General features: G+C 34.4%; 2 protein-coding genes across 3 annotated transcripts; both read left to right on the top strand.

Moving 5' to 3' along the window:
• The first annotated feature begins 2,184 nt into the window (after positions 1–2,184).
• LOC141902381 (acid phosphatase type 7-like) lies at positions 2,185–10,694 on the top strand. Of its 2 annotated transcripts, XM_074790081.1 has the most exons (10): positions 2,185–2,431; positions 2,945–3,156; positions 3,757–3,852; positions 4,452–4,601; positions 5,207–5,282; positions 5,451–5,568; positions 6,284–6,484; positions 7,246–7,439; positions 8,795–9,147; positions 10,539–10,694. In XM_074790081.1, exons 1-10 carry the CDS (start codon positions 2,353–2,355, stop codon positions 10,542–10,544), a joined length of 1,485 nt encoding a protein of 494 aa, XP_074646182.1. In that variant the 5' UTR covers positions 2,185–2,352; the 3' UTR covers positions 10,545–10,694. The 2 variants fall into 2 exon arrangements, with proteins under 2 accessions (XP_074646182.1, XP_074646181.1); XM_074790080.1 differs by lacking the exon at positions 10,539–10,694 and having other exon boundaries at positions 8,795–9,366.
• Positions 10,695–21,654: 10,960 nt separating this feature from the next.
• LOC141902153 (glutathione S-transferase theta-3-like) lies at positions 21,655–24,212 on the top strand. The gene is made up of 4 exons (XM_074789793.1): positions 21,655–21,807; positions 22,028–22,158; positions 23,323–23,442; positions 23,855–24,212. Exons 1-4 carry the CDS (start codon positions 21,655–21,657, stop codon positions 24,210–24,212), a joined length of 762 nt encoding a protein of 253 aa, XP_074645894.1.
• Positions 24,213–26,189: the final 1,977 nt, after the last annotated feature.

The following is a 26,189-nucleotide window of genomic DNA, read 5'->3' as shown; positions in this document are numbered from 1 at the left end:
ATCCATATTACTTTTAAACAAAAAAATATATTGAACTGAATATGAAAATAGAATCATTAATACATTGTTACTTACTTGAGACCCGAACATAAGCAAGGTGACAAATGCACAAATTCTGAACCATTGCTGTGCATTGTGTCATTGCAACTGATTATTTCAGTTGCTCAGACGAGAACTATATAGGCCCTATTCTCCTGCCTCGTACCCAAGAAATGACGCAAGTCTAATATATACATTAAAAGTAGAAATAATCGAAAATTCACGTGTTTTAACGAATAGGATGTATGTCGAGTGAATAAGTGAACGAGTTAGATTAATGCGCGTTGCTATGCAACAGCGAATGAAGTGACAATTAACTGATTAAACTCGGGAATATTCAGAAAACTGTACAGCCGGCAAGATGATACTCGTTTTTATGGGCGTTATTTTCTTTTTTATATCGATGTTCCCCTTGTTGTATTCTTGTTACCTAGCTTTAGTTTTGTTCGACTGTTTGAGCTGGTGTCGTAGCTCGGAAGCGAACTCGGATAACGACACTCAACATTCGTCCGTCGTCTTCTCTTCAAACTCAACTATAGTATCGATGGCAAGTAGATAAAGAGGTATGTTACGTTTGATTGATGGCGATCACCAACAAAGTATTGAATATATTGTGATTCTGGATGATAACTTATCTTTTCTATTACGAGATTATAAAACCATAAGATCAAACACTCTGTCCGTGCTGTGACGATTAGCCTAACAGATCCCATACTGAGGATGAAATATTTAATCAAGTGCGAAATATTTTCTTGGATTTATTCAACGTTTCGACTACCGATCATCTTCGAGAATACTAAGAATTTACATAATTTCAAATAATTTGAAAGCGGTTTCCACTGAAAATGTTTGAAATCAAATGTACAGGATATGCTTTTCCACTGTTGCCAAATGCTATTCTAATAGGACTGTAGGACTAGTATGATTGCCAGATGTCGGATCATTCCTACGTACCATCCTGCTTTTACCAATTTTGAGAGTACGTCAATCATTTTTCAAATATCAAAGAAACACCATAAGAATGGAAAGTTGTGATTCAATCACATGAAGTTTAGGATCATCTAAAAAAAATACTAAATGCTATGTGAAATAAAAGTTTAAAAGTAAATGAAAATACATTATTCTCAAAATCCAAGACAATAATCATTTTCATCAGCATGAACAAGAAATAAATTACATACCTTACATCTACCAACTTTTTCTGATTTTAAAGTAAAACTTCAAAAACAATGATTATCTTATTATAAGAAACAAGTGTCCAAGTTAATAAATACAATTGGTCATTTCGAATCCCGACCTCGCGCTATTCGGCACTGATTTTAAGGAAAATCGTTACGATACACTACTTAAATTGACCCGCCGGGCTGGTTTTTTGCGTGGCTTTATGCCAAAATGTTACTAGCTCCATTGGCAATAAAATGTGTGTACTCGTAGAGGAAGGACATTATATTCACTATTTCCAGAGATCTACACTACCCAACGTTAAACCAACAACGCGAGAAGACAACATGAATATAAGACCGAATCCGACACAACACTAGACGGTGTGACTAGAATCGAAAGAAGAACTAAGAGCAAACGCATTAACTAGAATTACGCGGCAATGATTGGTAGTTTGAATGGACATAACTGTGACCACCTTCTAGTAACAGATCCGGTAATGTTTAATGGAATAGTTAGGTACACTAACCCTGTCTTTGAATAAGCTGGTGAATTCAATCTCGGTCGTAGATTCATAACAGTTCAAAAACGACAAAAAAGACAATCTGGCTTATGAGCTGCAGTCGATTTTATTCTCCCGCATGCAGGTATATGATGAGCGAGCTACCAAAAAGATTGACTTTTTTACTCAGTGTTTGTTGAAGTTGCATTGTTCATCAAATCGCTGCAAAAGATTGCACGATTGTAATTACCTCGACATGGAAATTGAAACGCGGATAGCCGATCAACTATAGTCGGATCCTCGCTTGGCACGGATGAAAACTCAAAATTGCCGAAGTAGTAGATGCATAATTTTTCTACGACATTTTTGCAATGTGGTGATTTGTTTTCCGAAGGCCATCTGTCGCGAAATATTCGTTGGGAGAAAATCAATGACACCACGCCATATGCTTCATTGCAATATAATTTTAATAAACAGACGCATTGGGAACGGATATTCAAATGATACCCATGCGATATATGAAATGAAACCGTGTAGATCGTGTTTTTGAAAGATAATGTGTATGAAAATCAATTTGAATAGTCTCGTTTATCAATAATTGATTCGCATAGTTTGTGATTAAGATGTAAACTGAACGGAGGGGCTTTAGGATGGAGACTATGACCACTCGTCGAATGAATTTCTTACATATCATTCTGACTATGTGTATGTTATGTAGGTTTGTATTTGGTAAGTATTACATATCTACTTCTTGATTTTAGGTCTGTTAAATCTCTGGATTAGGGGCTAAGTAAGTTTTTGTTCTTTGTTTTTATTCAATTGGTGAATCAATTTCATATATTTTTTTAATAAATTTCCACATTCAAATTGAATGTAGACATACTGCATTGGTTGAAAATAGCATTGAACTTAAGTTCCATGGTTTCGGCCCCCAGTCTAAAACTGGATCCAAAGCCAAATCACATCCACCTCATGGAACTAGATCTAGAACCAGAGTGAATCCGCACAGTTGGATTACGTATATCCACAGCCAGAGTTAATTCACAACTGTGGAACTTGGCCCAGAGTCGCATCAAACCCATCGGACTGAGGAAAATGAATCTTCCATTTCCAAGGTCGTTACCTACCAAGCTGTTTAAATTTCAAAATTATGATATTTTGAGAAATGGAAGGCCATGTATTCGAAGATTCTATTCCAAATTCTACCATGTTTTTTAGAACTGTTCCGGTTTTTTCTTTCAGCTGAAAATATCCCGGAACAATTTCACATATCATATGGGGATGATTCGTCTAAGATGGTCGTTATGTGGACGACTAAAAAATCATCAGCAGATGGCGTTTTGAAATACGGTCGGAATCTTTTGAATTTGGACTCGGAAACGAAGTACACCAACACACATTTTGAACAGCACAACACTAGGGGCACCCAGTATTACCACAGAGCAAAACTATTGGTAATACCTTTAAATAGATAAACGATAAGATGTACCAAAAAAGAAAAAACCATTATCTTACCTCTTGTGAAAATCTAACGAGAGAAATTATTTGAATCAACGCCCCAGTTGAACAGGTCGATAAGTAGCATTCAATCTTAATATTGATTCCAAATCCTTACCTTGATTGTGAAACTGGTTTAAAGCCGAGGGCCTCGATGTCATGCGGTTGTTTAATGGCAACCTGTGGTTAGAGTGCGAAGAATTGATAGGTCACCGGCTTGACTAGGCCCGGAGCCCAAATCATTACAATAACGGTTAACATCACTTCCTTAAACGACCATTAAGATACCTGCTCAGTACCGTGGTATCTTTTCCCTGGAGAACATTGCATATCCTTTGAGCTACCGGTCGAAAACCTTTTTTAACTCAGGTTTTATAGACTGATTTAAGTGCTCTATAAGCAGAGACCAGTGTCAATTTCAACCCGGGGCAAACTCCGTTGAACTTGAATTGAGTAAACCCCCGGGTAAGAATCAACACTGGTCTATCTTACTGACCCCTGCTTATACTTCAGATTTTCAAAAATGTTATCATCTAGTGGCCGTGGATTATTTCCAGAATTTATTGGAAGGCAGGAGGTATTTCTATAAAGTTGTTGACGGTAATATGACTTCGCAGATTAATAGTTTCAATACATTGAAGAATAGTGACAAGGTATGTAAATTTACAACATATATTTGCATATTTATGAATGTTAGAATAGGAACCAACATTTCTTCGTTTCCTATATTGAAAAGAACTGTACATTCATACTGCTACTAAGGGTCAGTAAACTTGCTCTTGAAATATGGATGATTTTCCCTCTTACTTATGTAAATGGTTTGATTTGATTCTTAATTTTAAATCGACATACAGAGATTGTCGGTCGAATTTACAGAATTTGTTGTTTAAAATCAAAGTACATAATTTCGGTTCCTGTACATGTAAAAAAAATATTCCATAGCCTGATCCGGGTAAACGATTGATTACAGCTTCCTTTTGTTGGCTGTCCAATTTGATACATCTGGATTTGGAAATGACTGGTTAAAGATCACAACATTGTCAATCTTAATATTTTTCCGGTCGTATTCTGCATGTTAATTAATGAACTGATTTTACTCCGAATCTCTGAAAGCCAAACCTTGTTCCAACGAACGACCATAAGTTATATTTGGTGGCCATACATCATACTGATGATATTTAATTTTATGATTAGTCATTCTGTGAAACAGGCCCTTAGTCCATGCGACTAAACAGGTCAATTTCTTTTTAAGGAATGGGTACCGAAGATTATGATCTATGGAGATCTAGGTACTTATTCGCCTTACATGCAGTCTTTAGTGAAACTTACAGAAACCGACGAATTTTCAACTGTCATACACAATGGTGATCTAGCATTTAATCTACACACTGACGGCGGGAAGGTAATTATCACTTCTCACTGCAATATGGAGGAAGAAGGGTATCTGTACACCAAGTAATTCTAATGCAAATTGAATGTGGAGAGTTGAATTTTCTGGATCCTGTTCTCGGTCGTAGAATAACCGCACGCTGAGATAATAAACCCACTATGTACAGAATGTAAAAGATTTAAACATTACTTTAACAGAGTCAAAAAATCTTTTGAATTGTATATATAGCTGGTTTAAATTTATTCACAGTCGTAGTTTTGATTTCACCCTGGGTTCATATTCACAGTTTTACTTCCAAATCTCAGGGTCCAGGTGCACAAATGTGTGGGTTTAATTTGACTCTGAATTCAGTTTTACAGTTGTGGGTTTAATTGGTCTCTGGTTCCACTTCCAAGTGTATTTCCACAGCCAGTCTGGAGCCTAGGCCTACATCTTGTTGGTGTGATATGACTCTAGCTCCAGTTCCATGTTGGTTCAATTCCGATATATGGATAAAAGCAGCTAGAGGCACGTTTCACCGACAGATACGTACATCTCATGGCTATTCATAATACCGATGATACTTTAACTGAATGTTAAGTCTTACACTATATGTACGTTTTTACACTGTTTTCCAGAGGGGAGACGAGTTTATGAACACAATTCAGCCCGTGGCAGCTTCTGTGCCCTATATGACGTCACCAGGAGACCATGGTAAGTAAAACTCAATGTAAATGCAAATTTTTACTATTTGATAAGCAATTGACTATAAAAAAATCGTCGTATTCTTTTTTACTTTAATTACAGAATAACGTTAAAATCATTTGTCATATTCCTTTATTCAAAAAATAGAGGTATAATTCACGCAACTCAATTTTGCAGAACACTTTGAAGATTACGTTCACTATCGCATGAGATTTTCGATGCCTGATACAGACTGGCCGATGCCTGTCGAAAAGTTATGGTACAGTTTTGACGTCGGTCTGATACATTTTATCAGGTTCGTTTAATATGTCTTTTAAAAGAATGGGGAAATAACGAAAGGTTGTCGTGTCTCTCAAATGCCATCTCGGAAACTGTTTGCTATGTATTAGTTATTCTTAAGGCGTAAATATTTTCCCGACTACTTCGACTCCTGAGAAAGCTTTCCAAAATATTTGATTTTAGCCCCTTCCCAGGGATTTTCATTTAATTAGGTTTTAGTTTCTCAATATTTGCTTAGTATCTGCAACTGCCGAATTGGTTCCATGGTAGATAAAGCTCGAAACTACGGAACTGTATCCACAGTAAGGAATTTAAACTGTAGGTCTACTATGGATTCATGGATAATTGAATACTGTTCACAGTCAAATTAAATCGTCAATATGTGAAACCGTGAAGCTCCGATTTTCAACTCATCGTCTCTTGAGACGGATGCATGGTTATGTTGTGTATCATATGTCAACTGTGGATGAATAACTGGTAACAGGTGCCACGTGATGAATTACAAATTTGAATTTTTAGTGATTCAATGTAAATAAATGTCAGTATATGTATGGGATAAATAAACATGATTTATTATCTATTTGCAATCGTGCACCTTGAATTTTACAAACAGGCGCAATATGAACACAGGTTACATATCGTTTTCTCGGAACCAAACCGAACTGAACTGGCACATAATCATTATTATCATTATTATCGTTATCATTATCATTATCGCAATTTTGTTTCAGTTATTCAACAGAAGTTTACTTCGACCGTCACCATCGTCACAACATTCAACTACAGAAGACCTGGCTAATTCATGATCTTGAACGAGCTAATGTCAGTCGCGTCGAACGACCTTGGATTGTAGCGTTTGGCCACCGGCCGATGTATTGTTCGAACACGGACTACCCCGATTGCGAAAAGCGGGATACGATATTACGAGCAGGGTACGGTAGAGCTTTTTGGCGATTTAAAGTTCGAACACACTTGATTCATATACATTCACCGATTTTCGAATTTCTGAATCATAAAAGATTACGGAAAATCTACACCTGCTCCCTAGATATTGATATATAATTGAAAGAACATCTTATAGAGGTCTTGCAGATTTCATATATGATATTTTCCAACCAGCGCTTCAGGCTTTTCAAACGTAACACCAAAGGATGATTAGGGGAATTAGAAACTTCGAAGGTGTGCAATGTAAATCACGTATTGTGTTTATAAAAAAAATGACGTAGTCAAGCCTTAAAAGCCTGCATGCCTGCAAGAAGACCTATGGACTTCAAAATTCATGCTGCCATGGACGTTTTGATCTCGTATATACAATATCTGACTGACATGACAGAGTAGTTTTCTAATCCCAAAAAAGATTATGTTCGCGCAAAAATATCGATCAAACCGCACTGAGCATGATGTCACTGTAAACGCGATTTCATTAGCACGTGTTTGTCTTCCAAAGTCGCGCAGCCATGTAATTTCCACATGACGACACAATATTGATGGTTTCATATTGATTCCAGTAGTTTCTAGATCCCTATTGTCCTCCCGTTACTCTGGCAGTCACATAAACTATGACGTCATGCGCATGGTCTTTGCAAACAAACGATAACCTCCCTATTGTATGATAAAATATTAGAAATGGTTGATATTCTAATATCATTTAGCTTTATGATAGATATCAATTTGTATGATTCTGTTGTTCTAGGTTAGAGGATATCTTTGATAAATACGGCGTCGACCTTGTGGTGCAGGCTCACGAGCATTCGTACGAACGAACGTGGCCGCTGTATAGAGGCCATGTCTACGAAAGGTCGTACGTAGCACCTAAAGCACCCGTACACGTCATCAACGGAGCCGCCGGAAATAACGAGGGCTTAGACACATTTAAGACTAAAATTGGTGAGTACTACCGGGGAGGAGCGAACCACCCCTGCTGCCTATGGACAACAATTACCTTCATAAAAACATGTTTCGTTTCTCGTAGCCGCGGCGAAGACAATTCCGGATGCGAAGAAATTTATTTCTGTGGCTGACTTAGGCCATACTTAAAAATTTTTCTGTACGGCTAGAGGAACGAAAAAGAAATTTTACATCCGTCGGCCTATTTTTTGTTTTCTCTGGAGAAAAAACACAAATTTGTGAATTATCGTGTGAGAAAACCCAAATTTTTGAATTACTGCGCGAAAAACCAAAATGAATTTTCTAGCGCAGTCAAACAAAAAATGGGCCCGTTCTAGAATGGCCTGAATCAGCGATCGTACATTTCTGCCGTAAACAAAACATGATATTTTTGGAGGTACTTGTCGCCCATGGGTGCTCTTACATGGTAAAAGGTAGTAACCAAATTTACTACAAAATTATGATTTATATGATATTCTACATTCTAGCATAAAAAAGCGTCACTTTTTTAAAACCTGGAACATCAAACCGTTAAGTTTATTCATTTGCGAATGAATTTTTGGCGGAGATGATGGGCTAAGGGGATAATCCGCCGTCGTCATCTGTCTGCACATCTGGCCGACAGTCCATCTGTCCGTCCGTCAACTTTATTGCTTCAATTTGCTACTTGTGTCACATTTCTGTTCTGATCTTTACCAAACTTGGTATGGAAATGATATGGGACAAGCGCTAAAAAGTTATAAAGCTTTTTTTCCAATTTGACATTCAGGGGTGCTGCACATGTGGCGCTTGTAAAATCTCTAAATCGCTACTAGTCCTACAACCATTATCCGATCTTAACAAAACTTGGTATGTCGATACTATTGGGCCAATATCTAAAGATCTAAAGAGCCGTTTTCCTAAACTGATCTCTAGGGGGCTGTACAGGTTGCGCTTGTGAAATCTTGAAATCGCTACTCGTCCTTCACTTATTATCCGATATCTCGAAATTTGGTGTATAGATATTATTTCCCATGGGCTAAAAATCTATTGAGCCGTTTCCCCAATTTACTACTCTATGGGGCGCTGTACAGTTCACGCTTGTAAAATCTTGAAATCGCTACAAGCATGTCCTACAATTATTATCCGATATGACGAAACTTGTTATGAAGGTACTATATGGGTCAAGAGTTATGGGGCCACTCTGCAGATTTGAACACCACGGGTGCTCCAGATGGTCCTTGTAAAATCTGAACATATATGCTCGTTACAAGTCATGTCTTCAATGAATTTAAGACTTTTCCTGAATGTGTGTGTAGTACGTAGGGTTCATATTGATTATTTTGAAATATTTCGATCTTTCGTTCTAATTTCAGCGCCGTGGTCCGCCTATCAGCTGGGTGATGATGCTTATGGCAGTTACGGAATCATGCGAGCTCACAACGACTCCCATTTACAGTGGGTGCAGAAATCGTTCAGCACGAACGTCACGCTCGACGAATTTTGGATCGTGCAGTACCAACACGGACCTTTCCCGAAACGCCTTATTCCGTGGTTCGACACGTTCGGTCTGGAGTTGCAGACGTACATCGTTGTGATCGCGGTTTGCACGATAATTGTGATGTCACTCGGCGTTTGTCTTCTGACCAAAAGTTGTTACCGACGAGGCGGCACCGTGCCGGTCGAGACGGAACGCAACACGTACGAGCCGCTGATCGCCGAAGGAAAGGTAGATGATGACAATAGCGATGACGATGATCTGGGCGATGAAACGAGTCTGTTTGAAAAACCCCGCAAACATAGATTGATAGAAAAGAACGGGCTAACGTTTAGAGATAACGGAAGTTATCATTACTGAACTCTCCTTCCGGCCAAAGTGTAGAATACGGGGTAATAGTAAGGGTGTCTGAAAATATTCCATACTTTGGTAGTGATTTGGTTATTCATTTCGACGTGATACGAAGACAGTGACACGGTATATATACTGGTTGCCTGGATGACTGGGCGACTGGATGGCTGGATGTCCGGATGACTGGACAACATCACCACTATCACCACCATCATTACCATATCCTTCTCCGGTATCACCATCATCGCTATCTTCGCCAGTATCACCTTCATCGCCTTCTTCGACATCGACATCACCACTATCACCTACATCTTCATATCACCTTCTCCAGCATCACTATCATCCTCTCCACCATCACCTATCACCGTCATGACTATCATCCCAATCTGAACCATCACCACCATTTTCATTCTCATGACTGTCAATTCCATCACCATCATCATCGCCACTACCTCCACCATCAACACCTGAGCGAGTTGCCCAATCAGCCAGTCATCCAATCGCCCAGTCATCCAGTCGTCCAGTCATTCAGTCGTCCAGTCATCTGGACGCCTAGTCGTCCAGTTACGCAGTTGTCCAGTCAATCAGTCAGCTGCGCATATACTCCGTAGTACGGATGAATATAACTATGTGATTTGTCCTGGAACTACAACTGGATTCTACACTTGGACCCCAATTTCTATGTAATTTTTATTGGAACAAAGTAAGCACCCCTAAATCCAGCTAGATTTTATTCTTGAATACGACTTCATTAACTCTGATGTCGAGTCGGTTTGATTTGACTATGGATCCAGTTCTAGTGGGTCTCTTGCTTATTTGCGCACTCAGTTCCACGGTAGTTGTGAGTATAATTTGACTCTGAACCAGTTCCCGTGTTGTTGGTTCAATTTTACCTAGAACCGAGTTCTACAGTCGTGGATTTAATATGACTCCCTTGTATATTTCCAATCAGGATTTTAGCATGAATTTTTCAATTGCACCACGTTTCTATCATTGTGAATAAATTCCAGTTCTTAACGACAGCCTAGAATTGAATAGCTATCACGTAACCCTAACGAAATTGCAGGTTCGATCATAGACCGACCGTCCCTGAACGAAGCTGCCTATTATGGAGTAATTTAGTCGGTTAACCATTGACGAAACACTCTTTCCGGGGTTCTAATGCTGATATGAGATAACACACCGATTGTTTCCTTGATTTGATGTTTATGGACATCTAATTGCCTAGTCTGTTTGTTCATGACTATTTTTTTCTCTTCATTTCCTTACAGTTTTGAGAACAACGTCACCTGCGCGTTCTTCGACGCACTGAATATGAAAGAATGAATATCTAATTTATCTATTCTGCTCTTACCTTTTTCTGACAAAAAGTCTGAGGAAATTATGATTATGTATATGAAAATTTGTTAGATTGGACGATGAATATTTACAAGTGGTTATTTGTTATATAGGAAATGGTTGTCTGAATAAATCCAATATAGAATATCAGCTATGACTTGCACAACATTTGGTTATTTCATTTTCAATAAGGAAACACACTTGCGAAAAGAAAAGTTTTACTCACAATTTTTTGACTAATTTTACTTCCGAGTATTGATAATCTCGAGAATTGCGCCAAGGGTTTCTGGCCGACCGATTTTGCATGAAACTCCTATTGTGACTATTAGGGTTTAGGGTGGGGATAGTCAAAATCATACCTATATTTGTTTCGATTGGTGTGTTGGGGTGGATGTGCGTTGCCAAGCGCAAGAGCAGATCTAACATCACGTCAATTCAACAATGAAATGGTTATGAAATGTGGATGCTATAGGAAGCGTATACGTAATATTTGTATGTGATTAACTCTACAGAAAATAAATGAGACCAAATTAATGGTTGCAAAATGTCAGACAATAACTAATATTATTCACAAGTGTTTCAGTCAACGATTTTTGGAAGATGCTGAACACTGAATATATATTCAAGCCACCGGCGGTACAGTAATGTCGGTGCGACTGTTTCGATTTGCGTTGTTATTTTGAGACGCACGCTTAAAACGTGTGTAGATATGTGGGGATAATCAAAATCATACCTATATTTGTTTCGATTTTTGTGTTAGGGTAGATGTACGTTGCCAAGCGCAAGAGCAGATCTATCATTACATCAATTTAACAATGATTGGATCTATAAAAGGATTTAGAGAAGATAACACTACAACGACCTTTGTTGAATCAGTTCCAAGCCTTAAGTGTTTCGAGCCAAAATTGAAAGAAGTACTAGTCAACGCATCCCGGAACAAGGGTCATCACATGTACTTGGAAAATCCATGATAGTAATCAAAAAAGAAAGTATAAAATTTTTGAAAAAATTTAATTTTGCAATGTCCCCAGGACGTTTTTATCAATTAGTCGAAATTGTATCTGTGCACGATTGGTAGAACACTATATCCGTGTTGACGCGATGAGGAGAGAATCCCACAATGATAATAAAAAGTCCGAAAATGAAACTTCGATTTATTTCAACGTTTCGACTTTATCCTAATAGTCATCTTCAGGAATAATGAGATACTACAGAAATTATGAGATATATATATACAATCCAGAGACAAAGAGACTAATTAAAGTAATCAGAGATGATACAAACTAAAGGAAAATTAACGTAGAAACAGTTACACGCTAAAATAGATTAAAGGGAAGCAAACTAAGGGGTAATTATTCCTGAAGATGACTATTAGGATATAGTCGAAACGTTGAAATAAACTACTATCTCGAAGTTTCATTTTCGGACTTTTTATTATCATTGTGGGATTCTCTCCTCATGTATCTGTGCAGTAGGCCTAAAATGTTGATACGAGTTATACAACGTTTAGCTATTCCGGGAACAAATATTAGAGCTATACAGCGTACATAAAAGTACTTACTCAGTATCTTTACATGTCTGAATTGTTTAAATGAATCGTAACGAAAACTCATGAAAGCTGCAATCACAGCAAGGAAGATCCACTATTCCTCGACATTGGTTCTGTTCTGATTATCGGATTGTCAAACACAAATTTTTCTCTGACATTGCTTCCCAGAAGTGTACATCGCTACCATCGCGCATGAATTTCATTTTAAGTGAAACGCCTTTAAACGGAGCCCCGGAGGTGACATGGTGAAAATGAATACTTTTTTGCAATCCCCATATTTGGACATTTCAAAATGTTGGCAATTTGGGTAACTTTTCGTTATTTCGTTCGAACGAAACACACTTCGCTCCCTCGATAAACGTTGCATTATTTCGTTTCCACGAAAAGAAAAATATCCGTTCCCTTGCAAATTATCCCTCTATTACTGTTGTGTACTTTTAGGGCTCACTAGCCTGTCATCACAGGAAATTTCTACTGACACATTCTATTGCCGTCAATTGTGTATTTTCAGTTACCAGTCAAGTTTAAAAGTGGTTGTTTCTTTCAAAATAATTTGCTTAGTACAATTGCAAATATATATTGCCGGGAACTCGTCTTCGGATTCAGGAAAAGATGCTGAAGTGCTGACTTATGACTTTTGATTGCCTGTGCACATTACATATAATATATACAGTATTGATCAAGCCAATCAAATATGATCAATCGTGTTGAAAGATATGTAAATCAAGCATTGTCTCTCTTTTGTTGACTTCTATTTATCGTCATACCGGTCCGCTCCCAGGTTGATATCTGAATAAGAAACAACATCATTCACATAGTTAACCTTAATTCATCGTTGGGAAAGTTGTCACAATACTTCATTCGTTCGTTTTGAGTCCCAATTAAATTTACCTAGTGGGCCCAAGTCCGATATACGGAATTATAGTGCAACGTGTAGAGATATGTTTGGAGTAAATTGAGGAATTAATGCGCGAGCTGAAACATAAATACGTAATAATATGGAACTAAAAGAAGTTCCATGAAAATAGATCCTTGATTGGGGATCCATATTAGTAATAGGGATAATAGGCTTTCATACCAAAGGTCGAACGGTCGAGCTCATAAAAAATGAAAAACATGAAAATAATAACAATTTCTACTTGAATTAGTCGCGAAACTCATAAAAAATGAAAAATAATTCTCACACACTCGAATTTATTTTTCATTTTTACTCGCTAGAAAAAAGTGTGAGTAAAGTGTGAGTGAAATAAATTCGAGTGTGTGAGAATTATTTTTCATTTTTTATGAGTTTCACTCCTAATTCAAGTAGAAATTGTTATTATTTTCATGTTTTTCATTTTTAATGAACTCGCCCCTTCAACCTTTGATATGAAAGCCTATTATCCCTATTACTCTTAAAATATTCATATACATGAATAAAATATATATGAATAACATATAAATTGATAGATTATTCAATATAAAAGTGTGAGTGAAATAATTCATATTTAAAACATTGAATATTTATATTTGAATGAGTTTTAATACAAATTTTGTTATAAAAATGAAGAAAGAAGAAGAAGAACCCAACTTTATAATCGAAATCAATGAAACCAATAAATAATTTTCACAGTTTTACATTAAAAATTATATTTCAGCAACAAATTTAGTGTCCGCAAGACATTATAAAATCGATAACATAACTATGATTAATCAAGTATTATCAAATGAAACTTATTTAATTACTGAACTAGTAGATACTTTTGATAATGGTGTTAAAAATCCTAAAGTATTCAATACAGTTTTAAATTTTAAAGGAACTTTAGATGAAAACATAATTAATATTCTTAAAACTCCTTTCAATGAAAGAAATAATGATATAATACTTTCAAAAGATTACAATGATTTGATTAACTTAAGAATTGAAAAAAGACAATTATATTATTTCAATTTTGATAATAAACAAATTATCTATAACGAAAATTCATCAAATATTGGAATTCAATGTGAATTGGATAATGAAAAATCATTTAAAGATATTGCAGTTCAATGTAATTTAGATGATGAATTTAGAAAATTCAATCCTAATGAAAAAATTCATTGTTATTGCGGAGGTAAATATTCAAAATCACATAAATCAAAGCATTATGAAACAATTAAACATAAAAACTGGCGTAAAGAGTAACAATTCTACATTATAATTATTGAATTGAGTTAAATGATTTAAATATCTAATAGACTGTTAAAATGATAAATTGTTTGACAGTTGAAATGATAAATTGTTTGACCGTTGAAATGATAAATTGTTTGACAATTGAAATGATAAATTGTTTGACAGTTGAAATGATAAATTGTTTGACAGTTGAAATGATAAATTGTTTGACAGTTGAAATGATAAATTGTTTGACTGTTGAAATGTTAAATTGTTTGACTGTTGAAATGATAAATTGTTTGACAGTTAAAATGATAAATTGTTTGACAGTTGAAATGATAAATTGTTTGACAGTTGAAATGATAAATTGTTTGCAAGTTGAAATGATACATTGTTTGACAGTTGAAATGATAAATTGTTTGACAGTTGAAATGATAAATTGTTTGACAGTTTAAATGATAAATTGTTTGACAGTTGAAATGATAAATTGTTTGACAGTTGAAATGATAAATTGTTTGACAGTTGAAATGATAAATTGTTTGACAGTTGAAATGATAAATTGTTTGACAGTTGAAATGATAAATTGTTTGACAGTTGAAATGTTAAATTGTTTGACAGTTGAAATGATAAGACAGCTGAAATGATAAATTGTTTGACTGTTGAAATGTTAAATTGTTTGACTGTTGAAATGATAAATTGTTTGACAGTTAAAATGATAAATTGTTTGACAGTTGAAATGATAAATTGTTTGACAGTTGAAATGATAAATTGTTCGACTGTTGAAATGATAAATTGTTTGACAGTTGAAATGATAAATTGTTTGACAGTTGAAATGATAAATTGTTTGACAGTTGAAATGATAAATTGTTCGACTGTTGAAATGATAAATTGTTCGACAGTTGAAATGATAAATTGTTCGACTGTTGAAATGATAAATTGTTTGACGGTTGAAATGATAAATTGTTCGACTGTTGAAATGATAAATTGTTTGACAGTTGAAATGATAAATTGTTTGACAGTTGAAATGATAAATTGTTTGACAGTTGAAATGATAAATTGTTCGACTGTTGAAATGATAAATTGTTCGACAGTTGAAATGATAAATTGTTCGACTGTTGAAATGATAAATTGTTTGACGGTTGAAATGATAAGACAGTTGAAATGATAAATTGTTTGACAGTTGAAATGATAAATTGTTTGACAGTTGAAATGATAAATTGTTTGACAGTTGAAATGATAAATTGTTCGACTGTTGAAATGATAAATTGTTTGAGAGTTGAAATGATAAATTGTTTGACAGTTGAAATGATAAATTGTTTGACAGTTGAAATGATAAATTGTCGACTGTTGAAATGATAAATTGTTTGACAGTTGAAATGATAAATTGTTCGACTGTTGAAATGATAAATTGTTTGACAGTTGAAATGATAAGACAGTTGAAATGATAAATTGTTTGACAGTTGAAATGATAAATTGTTTGACAGTTGAAATGATAAATTGTTTGACAGTTGAAATGATAAATTGTTCGACTGTTGAAATGATAAATTGTTTGAGAGTTGAAATGATAAATTGTTTGACAGTTGAAATGATAAATTGTTTGACAGTTGAAATGATAAATTGTCGACTGTTGAAATGATAAATTGTTTGACAGTTGAAATGATAAATTGTTCAACTGTTGAAATGATAAATTGTTTGACAGTTGAAATGATAAGACAGTTGAAATGATAAATTGTTTGACAGTTGAAATGATAAATTGTTTGACAGTTGAAATGATAAATTGTTTGACAGTTGAAATGATAAATTGTTTGACAGTTGAAATGATAAATCGTTCGACTGTTGAAATGATAAATTGTTTGACAGTTGAAATGATAAATTGTCGACTGTTGAAATGATAAATTGTTTGACAGTTGAAATGATAAATTGTTCAACTGTTGAAATGATAAATTGTTTGACAGTTGAAATGATAAGACAGTTGAAATGATAAATTGTTTGACAGTTGAAATGATAAATTGTTTGACAGTTGAAATGATAAATTGTTTGACAGTTGAAATGATAAATTGTTTGACAGTTGAAATGATAAATCGTTCGACTGTTGAAATGATAAATTGTTTGACAGTTGAAATGATAAATTGTTTGACAGTTGAAATGATAAATTGTTTGACAGTTGAAATGATAAATTGTTTGACAGTTGTCGCGCTATTGGTTAACAAGAATTTACTAGAATTCAAATAGATTTAACAAGAAATTCAATAACTTTAACTGTTAGTATCACTCTTGTATTATTTCATTGTTTCTCTTATTGAATAAGCCAACTAACTAATATCACTCTTGTATTATCCTAGTCAAATGTAAAGAATTTACAATATCATACTTGAATGAATTAAAACATAAATTACTTCTGTTACTTCATTTTCGGAAATAAAGCATAATATGTATTTAATACCATCAATACGTATTTAATACCATTAATACGTATTTGATACGTATTTAATACCATTAATACGTATTTGATACGTATTTAATACGTATTTAATACATTGACACCTCAACCCTCCTTTTTTAACGTAAATATAATTTACTCATTTTCATACATTTCAACTAATATATTTTATATTTTCAGCTAATTTAACAGTCGATTTCTTATTTTGAATCATATAATTTTTCATCAAGTTCATGAACATATTTATGAGTTTTTAAACTCTTTAAATTTGTATATCTTTTATTACATATTTCACAGCATTTAATATTATTCAATCTATCTGAAATATAATTCATATTTTCTATTAATTCAGTGTATCTAATTTTACAGCAATCATAGAATTCTAACAACTGTTTTATAGTATAAACTGAGAATGAAAATAAACCTGTAAGCATAATAATTGATTTAATATTCTGTTGATTTTTATATATTAGATGTAATATTTCTAATACCTTATTTTCACTCATTTTATAGTCAAAATATATAGAATAAATTAAATTAAAAGATGCTGTTTTAATCCTCCAAATCATTTAAATCGTTAAATTTTTTATTGTTATACTTCCTGTGATTGTTTCCATTTAACTTCTTTAATTTCTTGCTCAATTTTATATTTTCATTAATCAAATCCTTACTGATATTTTCATAATAAAAGAAAAGCGCGGCCAATATTAATCCACCTGCTACTAAATAATGTTTCAAATCACTTTTCCCAGTTTGGATGAAACCATCCATTTATTTAAGAGAAAAATTAAACAGTTTATAAAATATTTGCTAGTTTTTAATTAAATATTTTATCATCATTGTTAAATATTAAACTTTTAAATGATTAAATCAAATAACAATTAAATTTACAGCCAAACAATTTAACATTTCAACTGTAAAACAATTTATCATTTCAACTGCCAAACAATTTATCATTTCAACTGTCAAACAATTTATCATTTCAACTGCCAAACAATTTATCATTTCAACTGTCAAACAATTTATCATTTCAACTGTCAAGCAATTTATCATTTCAACTGTCAAACAATTTATCATTTCAACTGTCTTATCATTTCAACAGTCGAACAATTTATCATTTCAACTGTCAAACAATTTATCATTTCAACTATCAAACAATTTATCATTTCAATTGTCAAACAATTTATCATTTCAACTGTCAAACAATTTATCATTTCAACTGTCAAACAATTTATCATTTCAACTGTCAAACAATTTATCATTTCAACTGTCAAACAATTTATCATTTCAACTGTCTTATCATTTCAACAGTCGAACAATTTATCATTTCAATTGTCAAACAATTTATCATTTCAACTGTCAAACAATTTATCATTTCAACTGTCAAACAATTTATCATTTCAACTGTCAAACAATTTATCATTTCAACTGTCAAACAATTTATCATTTCAACTGTCTTATCATTTCAACAGTCGAACAATTTATCATTTCAACTGTCAAACAATTTATCATTTCAACTATCAAACAATTTATCATTTCAGCTGTCAAACAATTTATCATTTCAACTGTCAAACAATTTATCATTTCAACAGTCAAACAATTTAACATTTCAACAGTCAAACAATTTATCATTTCAACTGTCAAACAATTTATCATTTCAACTGTCAAACAATTTATCATTTCAACTGTCAAACAATTTATCATTTCAACTGTCAAACAATTTATCATTTCAACTGTCAAACAATTTAACATTTCATCTGTCAAACAATATATCATTTCAACTTGCAAACAATTTATCATTTCAACTGTCAAACAATTTATCATTTCAACTGTCAAACAATTTATCATTTCAACTGTCAAACAATTTATCATTTCAACTGTCAAACAATTTATCATTTCAACTGTCAAACAATTTATCATTTCAACTGTCAAACAATTTATCATTTCAACTGTCAAACAATTTATCATTTCAACTGTCAAACAATTTATCATTTCAACTGTCAAACAATTTAACATTTCATCTGTCAAACAATATATCATTTCAACTTGCAAACAATTTATCATTTCAACTGTCAAGCAATTTATCATTTCAACTGTCAAACAATTTATCATTTTAACTGTCAAACAATTTATCATTTCAACAGTCAAACAATTTAACATTTCAACAGTCAAACAATTTATCATTTCAACTGTCAAACAATTTATCATTTCAACTGTCAAACAATTTATCATTTCAATTGTCAAACAATTTATCATTTCAACTGTCAAACAATTTATCATTTCAACTGTCAAACAATTTATCATTTTAACAGTCTATTAGATATTTAAATCATTTAACTCAATTCAATAATTATAATGTAGAATTGTTACTCTTTACGCAAGTTTTTATGTTTAATTGTTTCATAATGCTTTGATTTATGTGATTTTGAATATTTACCTCCGCAATAACAATGAATTTTTTCATTAGGATTGAATTTTCTAAATTCATCATCTAAATTACATTGAACTGCTATATCTTTAAATGATTTTTCATTATCTAATTCACATTGAATTCCAATATTTGATGAATTTTCGTTATAGATAATTTGTTTATTATCAAAATTGAAATAATATAATTGTCTTTTTTCAATTCTTAAGTTAATCAAATCATTGTAATCTTTTGAAAGTATTATATCATTATTTCTTTCATTGAAAGGAGTTTTAAGAATATTAATTATGTTTTCATCTAAAGTTCCTTTAAAATTTAAAACTGTATTGAATACTTTAGGATTTTTAACACCATTATCAAAAGTATCTACTAGTTCAGTAATTAAATAAGTTTCATTTGATAATACTTGATTAATCATAGTTATGTTATCGATTTTATAATGTCTTGCGGACACTAAATTTGTTGCTGAAATATAATTTTTAATGTAAAACTGTGAAAATTATTTATTGGTTTCATTGATTTCGATTTTAAAGTTGGGTTCTTCTTCTTCTTTCTTCATTTTATAACAAAATTTGTATTAAAACTCATTCAAATATAAATATTCAATGTTTTAAATATGAATTATTTCACTCACACTTTTATATTGAATAATCTATCAATTTATATGTTATTCATATATATTTTATTCATGTATATGAATATTTTAAGAGTAATAGGGATAATAGGCTTTCATATCAAAGGTTGAAGGGGCGAGTTCATTAAAAATGAAAAACATGAAAATAATAACAATTTCTACTTGAATTAGGAGTGAAACTCATAAAAAATGAAAAATAATTCTCACACACTCGAATTTATTTCACTCACACTTTACTCACACTTTTTTCTAGCGAGTAAAAATGAAAAATAAATTCGAGTGTGTGAGAATTATTTTTCATTTTTTATGAGTTTCGCGACTAATTCAAGTAGAAATTGTTATTATTTTCATGTTTTTCATTTTTTATGAGCTCGACCGTTCGACCTTTGGTATGAAAGCCTATTATCCCTATTACTCATATTCTACAGCTGATTACACGCGACACCTTACATATTAGGGTGATGACTCGGTTGATGTACCAGTTCACAACAATGCCAATGCCAAACAATGCCACAGTTTGCTGGCGGCCAATCAACGCTTGAAAAAAACTTTTAATGTCGTTAAAATCTGCAGAAAAAAAAGGTCCGACGGCGAGGCTTAGAACCGACCCTTCATTATAAGAAATCCGTGAAGAGCTGAGCATTTATCATTGCAGAAAAGGAATCAGGTAAAATTCAAAATCGAATCGTTTAATAAGTCGATGTAGATTTGTGCATAGATTTTTGATCAATGTGATTTATGTATTACGAATGCTTCGAATAAATTTAAGTCGAAATATTATTATAGACTAGGGCAATGCATTTTCTAAATATGATTTAGGCCTGATAAATATTCAATTTAAACCAAATTTGTATCATTAATCGAATTAAGTTTCGACATTCCACTGATACATAATCGATTCGAGTATTTTTCTAGTTGCCAACTAGAAAAATACTCCAATGGATCATTTTTAATTTTAAAAATCTTTCCTGAGGTTTGTTATATGTACGTTAACAAAACCTCCGAAATGTGCGACCCGTTGGCAAACGTTATACAAATTACCAACACGAAATTCGATTAAGTAGACCCTTCATCAGAATTCTGATTCGTAATCATAACTACAAGTAAAACACCAGGTTTTGATTAACTTTGACCGGCCACTGGCACTGTAAATTCTATAAGTGGGCTGTGCTGGAATATTTCATGCCTATTAGACCTCACCGGCACGCACTAAATATTGACTTCCCCGTGGAGAAATGAATACTGAAATTATCTGTAAATAACCCATTCAGAATATAACCGTATTTGGCGCGTGCTGTTCCATTCAAAAATGGATATAAGTATACATTGAGTGGAATATTTCAATTGGTACGTATGTACGTATGCGCCTACATTCACTTCGATGGCGACTGGCAGGTCATTTTCAATTCGTTCGGGATAGGATTATACCGGCTAATGGTTGGCATACACTAATTGGATTCGTTGACATCATTTCGTTGACTAAATGTGGTGGCTGAAAAGGGTTGATAGATATATATGAAAAGATATATATGAAATTTGAATTATCAGCAAAAACGGCTGTCATTGTTTTGTGTAAAAAGCCTTTTTCATTTTTTATCATTTTGGTACTTTAAGTTAGTTACTCTTTAGTTGATATATATTTCTTTTGTTAGAGAATCGACATTTTGTCAGAAATATTTTCAGGATCCATAACTTAACACTACCACTATACAATGAGACAATAGATTTGCCATATATTCTACATAGAAAGCTTTGAGCGAATTTTCTTTTTACGAGTTTCAATTGCAAAAACTGGTTTTTATTTCCTTAACGGATTAACGCAGATATAACATACTGAAACAGAAAACTTGGATGCATTTCACACGAAATGGCAAACGCTGTCACGAAATGTCGCCCCAACAGTACCGAAGAGACGAGAACTAAGGAGGAGGAAAGCGAGCAAAATGAGAAGGAGACGGTTACTCTGTACGTGGTACGGATTTACCCACCGTGCAGAGCTGTTTGGCTGTATTTACTACAGGTAAGAAAACCTTCCTGCTTAAGGGTCCAAATTTTGAAAGAAATTAATGTCCGTGAATAGCGATGCAACATCAATTGAATTAATGAAGAAATGAAATAGATTTGAGTGCATTATAAATCGATACCAGCATTCAACCTTTTTTGTTACTTATATAGCAGGGTGCTTCTTGTGTAATCATTTTCCACAGTTGGATTTATATAGCCTAACGTTTTTATTTCAGCACAACATCCCGCATAAAATAGTCGATGTGGATTTTTCTGAAAAAGAAGGCACCACACTGGAATTCATTAACCAGTACCCACACAGAGAAGTACCGCTTTTGGTTGACGGCGATATAGTCGTGTTTGAAGGGTTCGTATCCCGGATCAAGTATAAGATATGGTAATATAGTCCCTCATTGCGGAAGCTTAAGACAAAATGAATGAGTGATTCGGTACATAATTCTGTATTTGAATTATAACATCGGCAATCCCGACATTCCGACACTCCCGACATACCGACAATCCGACCCGACTTTTGACATACCACGATCCCAGCACCTCTCTACAGGGGATTATTAGGAACCGAACGCCCCACGATCCCGGCACCTCTATACAGGGAAATATCAAGAACCGAACGCCCACCGATCCAAGGGGAATAGTAGGAACCAAACACCCCACGGTCCCAGCACCTCTGTACAGGGGAATATCAGGAACCAAACACCCCACGATCCCAGCACCTCTGTACAGGGGAATATTAGGAATCAAACGCCTCACGATCCCACCACCTCTGTACAGGGGAATATTAGGAACCGAACGCCCCACGATTCCAGCAACTCTGTACAGGGGAATATTAGGATACAAACGCCCCACGATCCCGGTATTTCTCTACAGGGGATTATTAGGAACCTAATGCCCCAGTCTTACAAATATATATTCCCAAAACAACTGGCCTGGTTAAATAATGCCTAGAATGTCTGTATGTAGGTTTGCTGCATTGCCGGAGTGCCGGTTTGTCGGGAGTGTCGGAATGTCGGATTGCCGGTATGTCGGATTGCCGGCATGTCGGGAATGTCGGTATGTCGGGTGTGCCGGTATGTCGGGTGTGCCGGTATGTCGGGAGTGCCGGTATGTCGGATTGTCGGTATGTCGGGAATGTTAAGATTAGCAGATATTTGGTCAGCATTGTGCGTATTGATACGTCAGGTAAAAAGGCCACTACTTTTCCATATTTCATACTTGAGCCCGTATCCCTTCGTAAATGTATTTGTCCACTAAGACGAATATTCGTTCATAAGAATATCAGTATTCACAGTGAAAAATGTAAAATGAATGGATATCATTTTCTTATTTAGATATTTGAAATAATAGTTGGGCGGAATTTTGTTTTTTTTTTTAAACAAAACCGTAGATTTTGGCTTTGAAACATTAACAATGTGAAGACTCGATGTTGCTGAGAAAGATAGGATAATGCGCGAAGCATTTAGGACTTTCGAAACGGTTATTCCTGTTTGAGCATACCCATATTCCTTTGCAGGCAGGCGATTTTGAGGTATTTGGCATGTGAGTACACGAATTACAATGGCTACGGACCGGATAAAGTCACACGATACAAATGTGAATCGTTAATCAGTTGGGCATGTTCAGAACTGCACAGGTCTGTACCAATGGTACCCAACTGCTTTTGATACAGAAAGGGACGATCTTTAGATCGACTACATGACCAAATGATTCGCTTAAATGTCAGATAGGGTTTCAATATATTTTGGGATCATAGGATAGAGAAAATAACAATCTTTGTTGTGCACTGTCGTAAAATGTGAATTAGATATTTGAGTTAGGCATGAATATGTAACTTCACAGTCACTTAAGGTATAGTGATTTATAGCTAGAGTGTTTTTGATTCCGTTTATCTCAAGATTTGAAGACCCGATGTTTCGTTTGTCACCGTAATAACTAAGCCGTTGGAAGTTTAATGATAATTATGTTAAAAGTTTCTGTGAAACACAATTACCTGGTATTTTTCATGATACAATGATAATCAATTATCTCCTCATTCTTATTAATAGAATCGTTGGCTTCCGGTATACTTACCCACAATTCCTGGACCGATATCGTCTGCCGTCGGATGCCGCAAACGAGGCTCTGGTCGAGTCCGGCATCCGGGAACTCTCTCGTTTACTAGAGGTCCTCGAAAATCGATACCTTGAGAAAAGAAAGTATCTATGTTGTAGCGAACTAACCGTCGCTGACAGTTACGTAGCTACTATATTAATTCAGTTAAAATGGACGACGTTCAAGTTCAGAATGTGGCCGAAAGTGGAAGAGTGGTTGGCGAGAGTAAGAATGCAGGATTTCTGGGACGAGGTTCACAAAGCTCACAAAGAATTCGTCAAAGAACTGGAAACGTCTGCGGCATTCGATTGATAACGAAAAAAGGAACATTTTGGCGTTTTGGAAAATAAATGGGTCGGATGTAAATTCATATGTACCAATTATCCCGAAAAAAATTCGAAGGGGGTTTCGAAGCGAAGGGGGTTTAAACTGTTAGTGGAGAGAGACTTTGGTTAATAGTTCAGGGAGTTGTGCGCTCCCAGTCGAAGGATATTTGGGCTGTCAGTTTGAGGAGATTTTGGCTGTTTATCTTGAAAGGGATTATCACTCTCAGTTGAATTTTCGGCTGTTAACTGAAGGAAGTGTGGGTTCTCAGTTGAACGAGGTTTGGACTGTTAGTGGAAGGTGTGGGCTGTCAGTTGAAGGATTCCCTAGCTCTCACTCGAAGGAGATTCGGGCTGCCAGTTATAAGAAGTTTAGGCTGCCATGTGAAGGAGGTTTGGTCTCTCAGTTGAATGACACTTTGGTTTTCCTCTTTTTAGGAGGTTAAGGCTGAAACTTGAGCTGTATCACCGAGCGATTGGGCTGTGATATTAAGTCGTTTAGCGAAAATCCTGTTATTTGATGGGGAGTACATTGACGTATCACGGTATTGATACATTACAAATTTTAAAAGTTTAACACCTCAAGGATTACTTCATAATGTTGAATATGAAATTAAAAATGTTCTTAAGTGATTGTACATTAATAAAATCTAGCTTGGCATATTTTCTACGAATTTATTGTATGACTTCATACATAAGTTGAATTTAGATTACATCTTCTGGAAGTAGGACTATTGTTGAAATAAATATTACATTGAGACAAATAAATAAATTAGCGCAACCGTTTTGTACTAGTGACATGTTGAAACTTATTTCCATTTCAATGACTTGTTAAAACAACCTTTAATGTTGAAACACACTTTTTATTTTAATGCTATATTAAAACAAAACGTTCGTTTTAACAAGGTGTTAAAATCGGCCATCATAGAATATACCCTCGACATTATTGAGATAATCGTGACGTAAATATTCTCAATTAACTCGACTCGGGTGCAAATTGATCGTGCCTATACTGCAGTTATACCTACACTCATGGTACGTCTGGAAGCTTCCTCCCGCCACCCCAAACGTATCATTGGTGATTGTTTGGTCCCTTGCACGTTAGAGATAGAACTACGTACGCTTGGTTGGTGAAGTCAGTTGTCGAATCTAAGTATTTACTATGTGTCTTACGAATCAGCCGCCACACCTTCCTGTTTGATATATATGCGCACCAGGATTCGCATGATTTGCAACAATAATTTATCGTTGCATTTTTCCAACCAATATTTCGCGTGTTACTGAGCAGCACTTCATCTTATCGTGTAGCAAATTCGACTGTCTCAGGACGAAATTTGATTTGGAAATTGGTGATGTAAATGATATAAATAGAATTTTTAATGATATAGGTAGTCAATCAGAATTGGTAAATTTGGGAAAGTATATCCAATCGGGATTTGAATATTATGTTTAATTTTATGCTTGACTTATATTGTACAGTACGCTATGTCCTATGCACTCTTTCCTGTAAATATTTTTGTAATCCTAGTATTGTATATATGTATTATATTGTTTTCTTCTAATCCGCTGTTCATTGAGGATCATGTCATGTGATTATAATGAATAAACAAACTTGAAACTTGAAACTTGAACTCTGGCCTATCAACATATTATTCTATCGCCTCATTAACATCGAATTTAAGTAAGTAAGTAAGAGTTCAATCATTGAGAGCTCAAAAATGGTTTCATCTGATAAGAAAACTGCGGAAAGCAAAACGTACAACGAAAGCAAAACCTACAAAAATAATGCTCGTAATAGTTTCAGCTTACACGTCAATCCATTAATTACCGCTTATACCTATCTCTGTGGTGGAACTGAACGATGTTTTCTCTGTTTCAATTGAGCTATTACTCGCTTAATCTCTACATCTATATTCGATGGGGACGAGAAATTCTTGCAAAATCTCGCTTTTTTATGAGGTGGAAT

Source organism: Tubulanus polymorphus, chromosome 3 (genome assembly GCF_964204645.1).
Source record: "Tubulanus polymorphus chromosome 3, tnTubPoly1.2, whole genome shotgun sequence".
In the NCBI taxonomy this organism is placed as follows: domain Eukaryota; kingdom Metazoa; phylum Nemertea; class Palaeonemertea; order Tubulaniformes; family Tubulanidae; genus Tubulanus; species Tubulanus polymorphus.
The sequence above is the reverse complement of the archived record's forward strand: the minus strand, read 5'-3'. Positions and strand labels throughout refer to the sequence as shown.

Bases quoted from the DNA above. Each gene is read 5' to 3' on its own strand.
- LOC141902381 (XM_074790080.1), top strand. From the start codon at position 2,353: ATGGAGACTATGACCACTCGTCGAATGAATTTCTTACATATCATTCTG. The intron at 2,432-2,944 runs GTAAGTATTACA...TTTTTCTTTCAG, and splicing joins GTTATGTAGGTTTGTATTTG to CTGAAAATATCCCGGAACAA. The intron at 5,283-5,450 runs GTAAGTAAAACT...TCAATTTTGCAG, and splicing joins GACGTCACCAGGAGACCATG to AACACTTTGAAGATTACGTT.
- LOC141902153 (XM_074789793.1), top strand. From the start codon at position 21,655: ATGGCAAACGCTGTCACGAAATGTCGCCCCAACAGTACCGAAGAGACG. The intron at 22,159-23,322 runs GTTCGTATCCCG...ATTCCTTTGCAG, and splicing joins GATATAGTCGTGTTTGAAGG to GCAGGCGATTTTGAGGTATT. The intron at 23,443-23,854 runs GTCTGTACCAAT...TCTTATTAATAG, and splicing joins GCATGTTCAGAACTGCACAG to AATCGTTGGCTTCCGGTATA.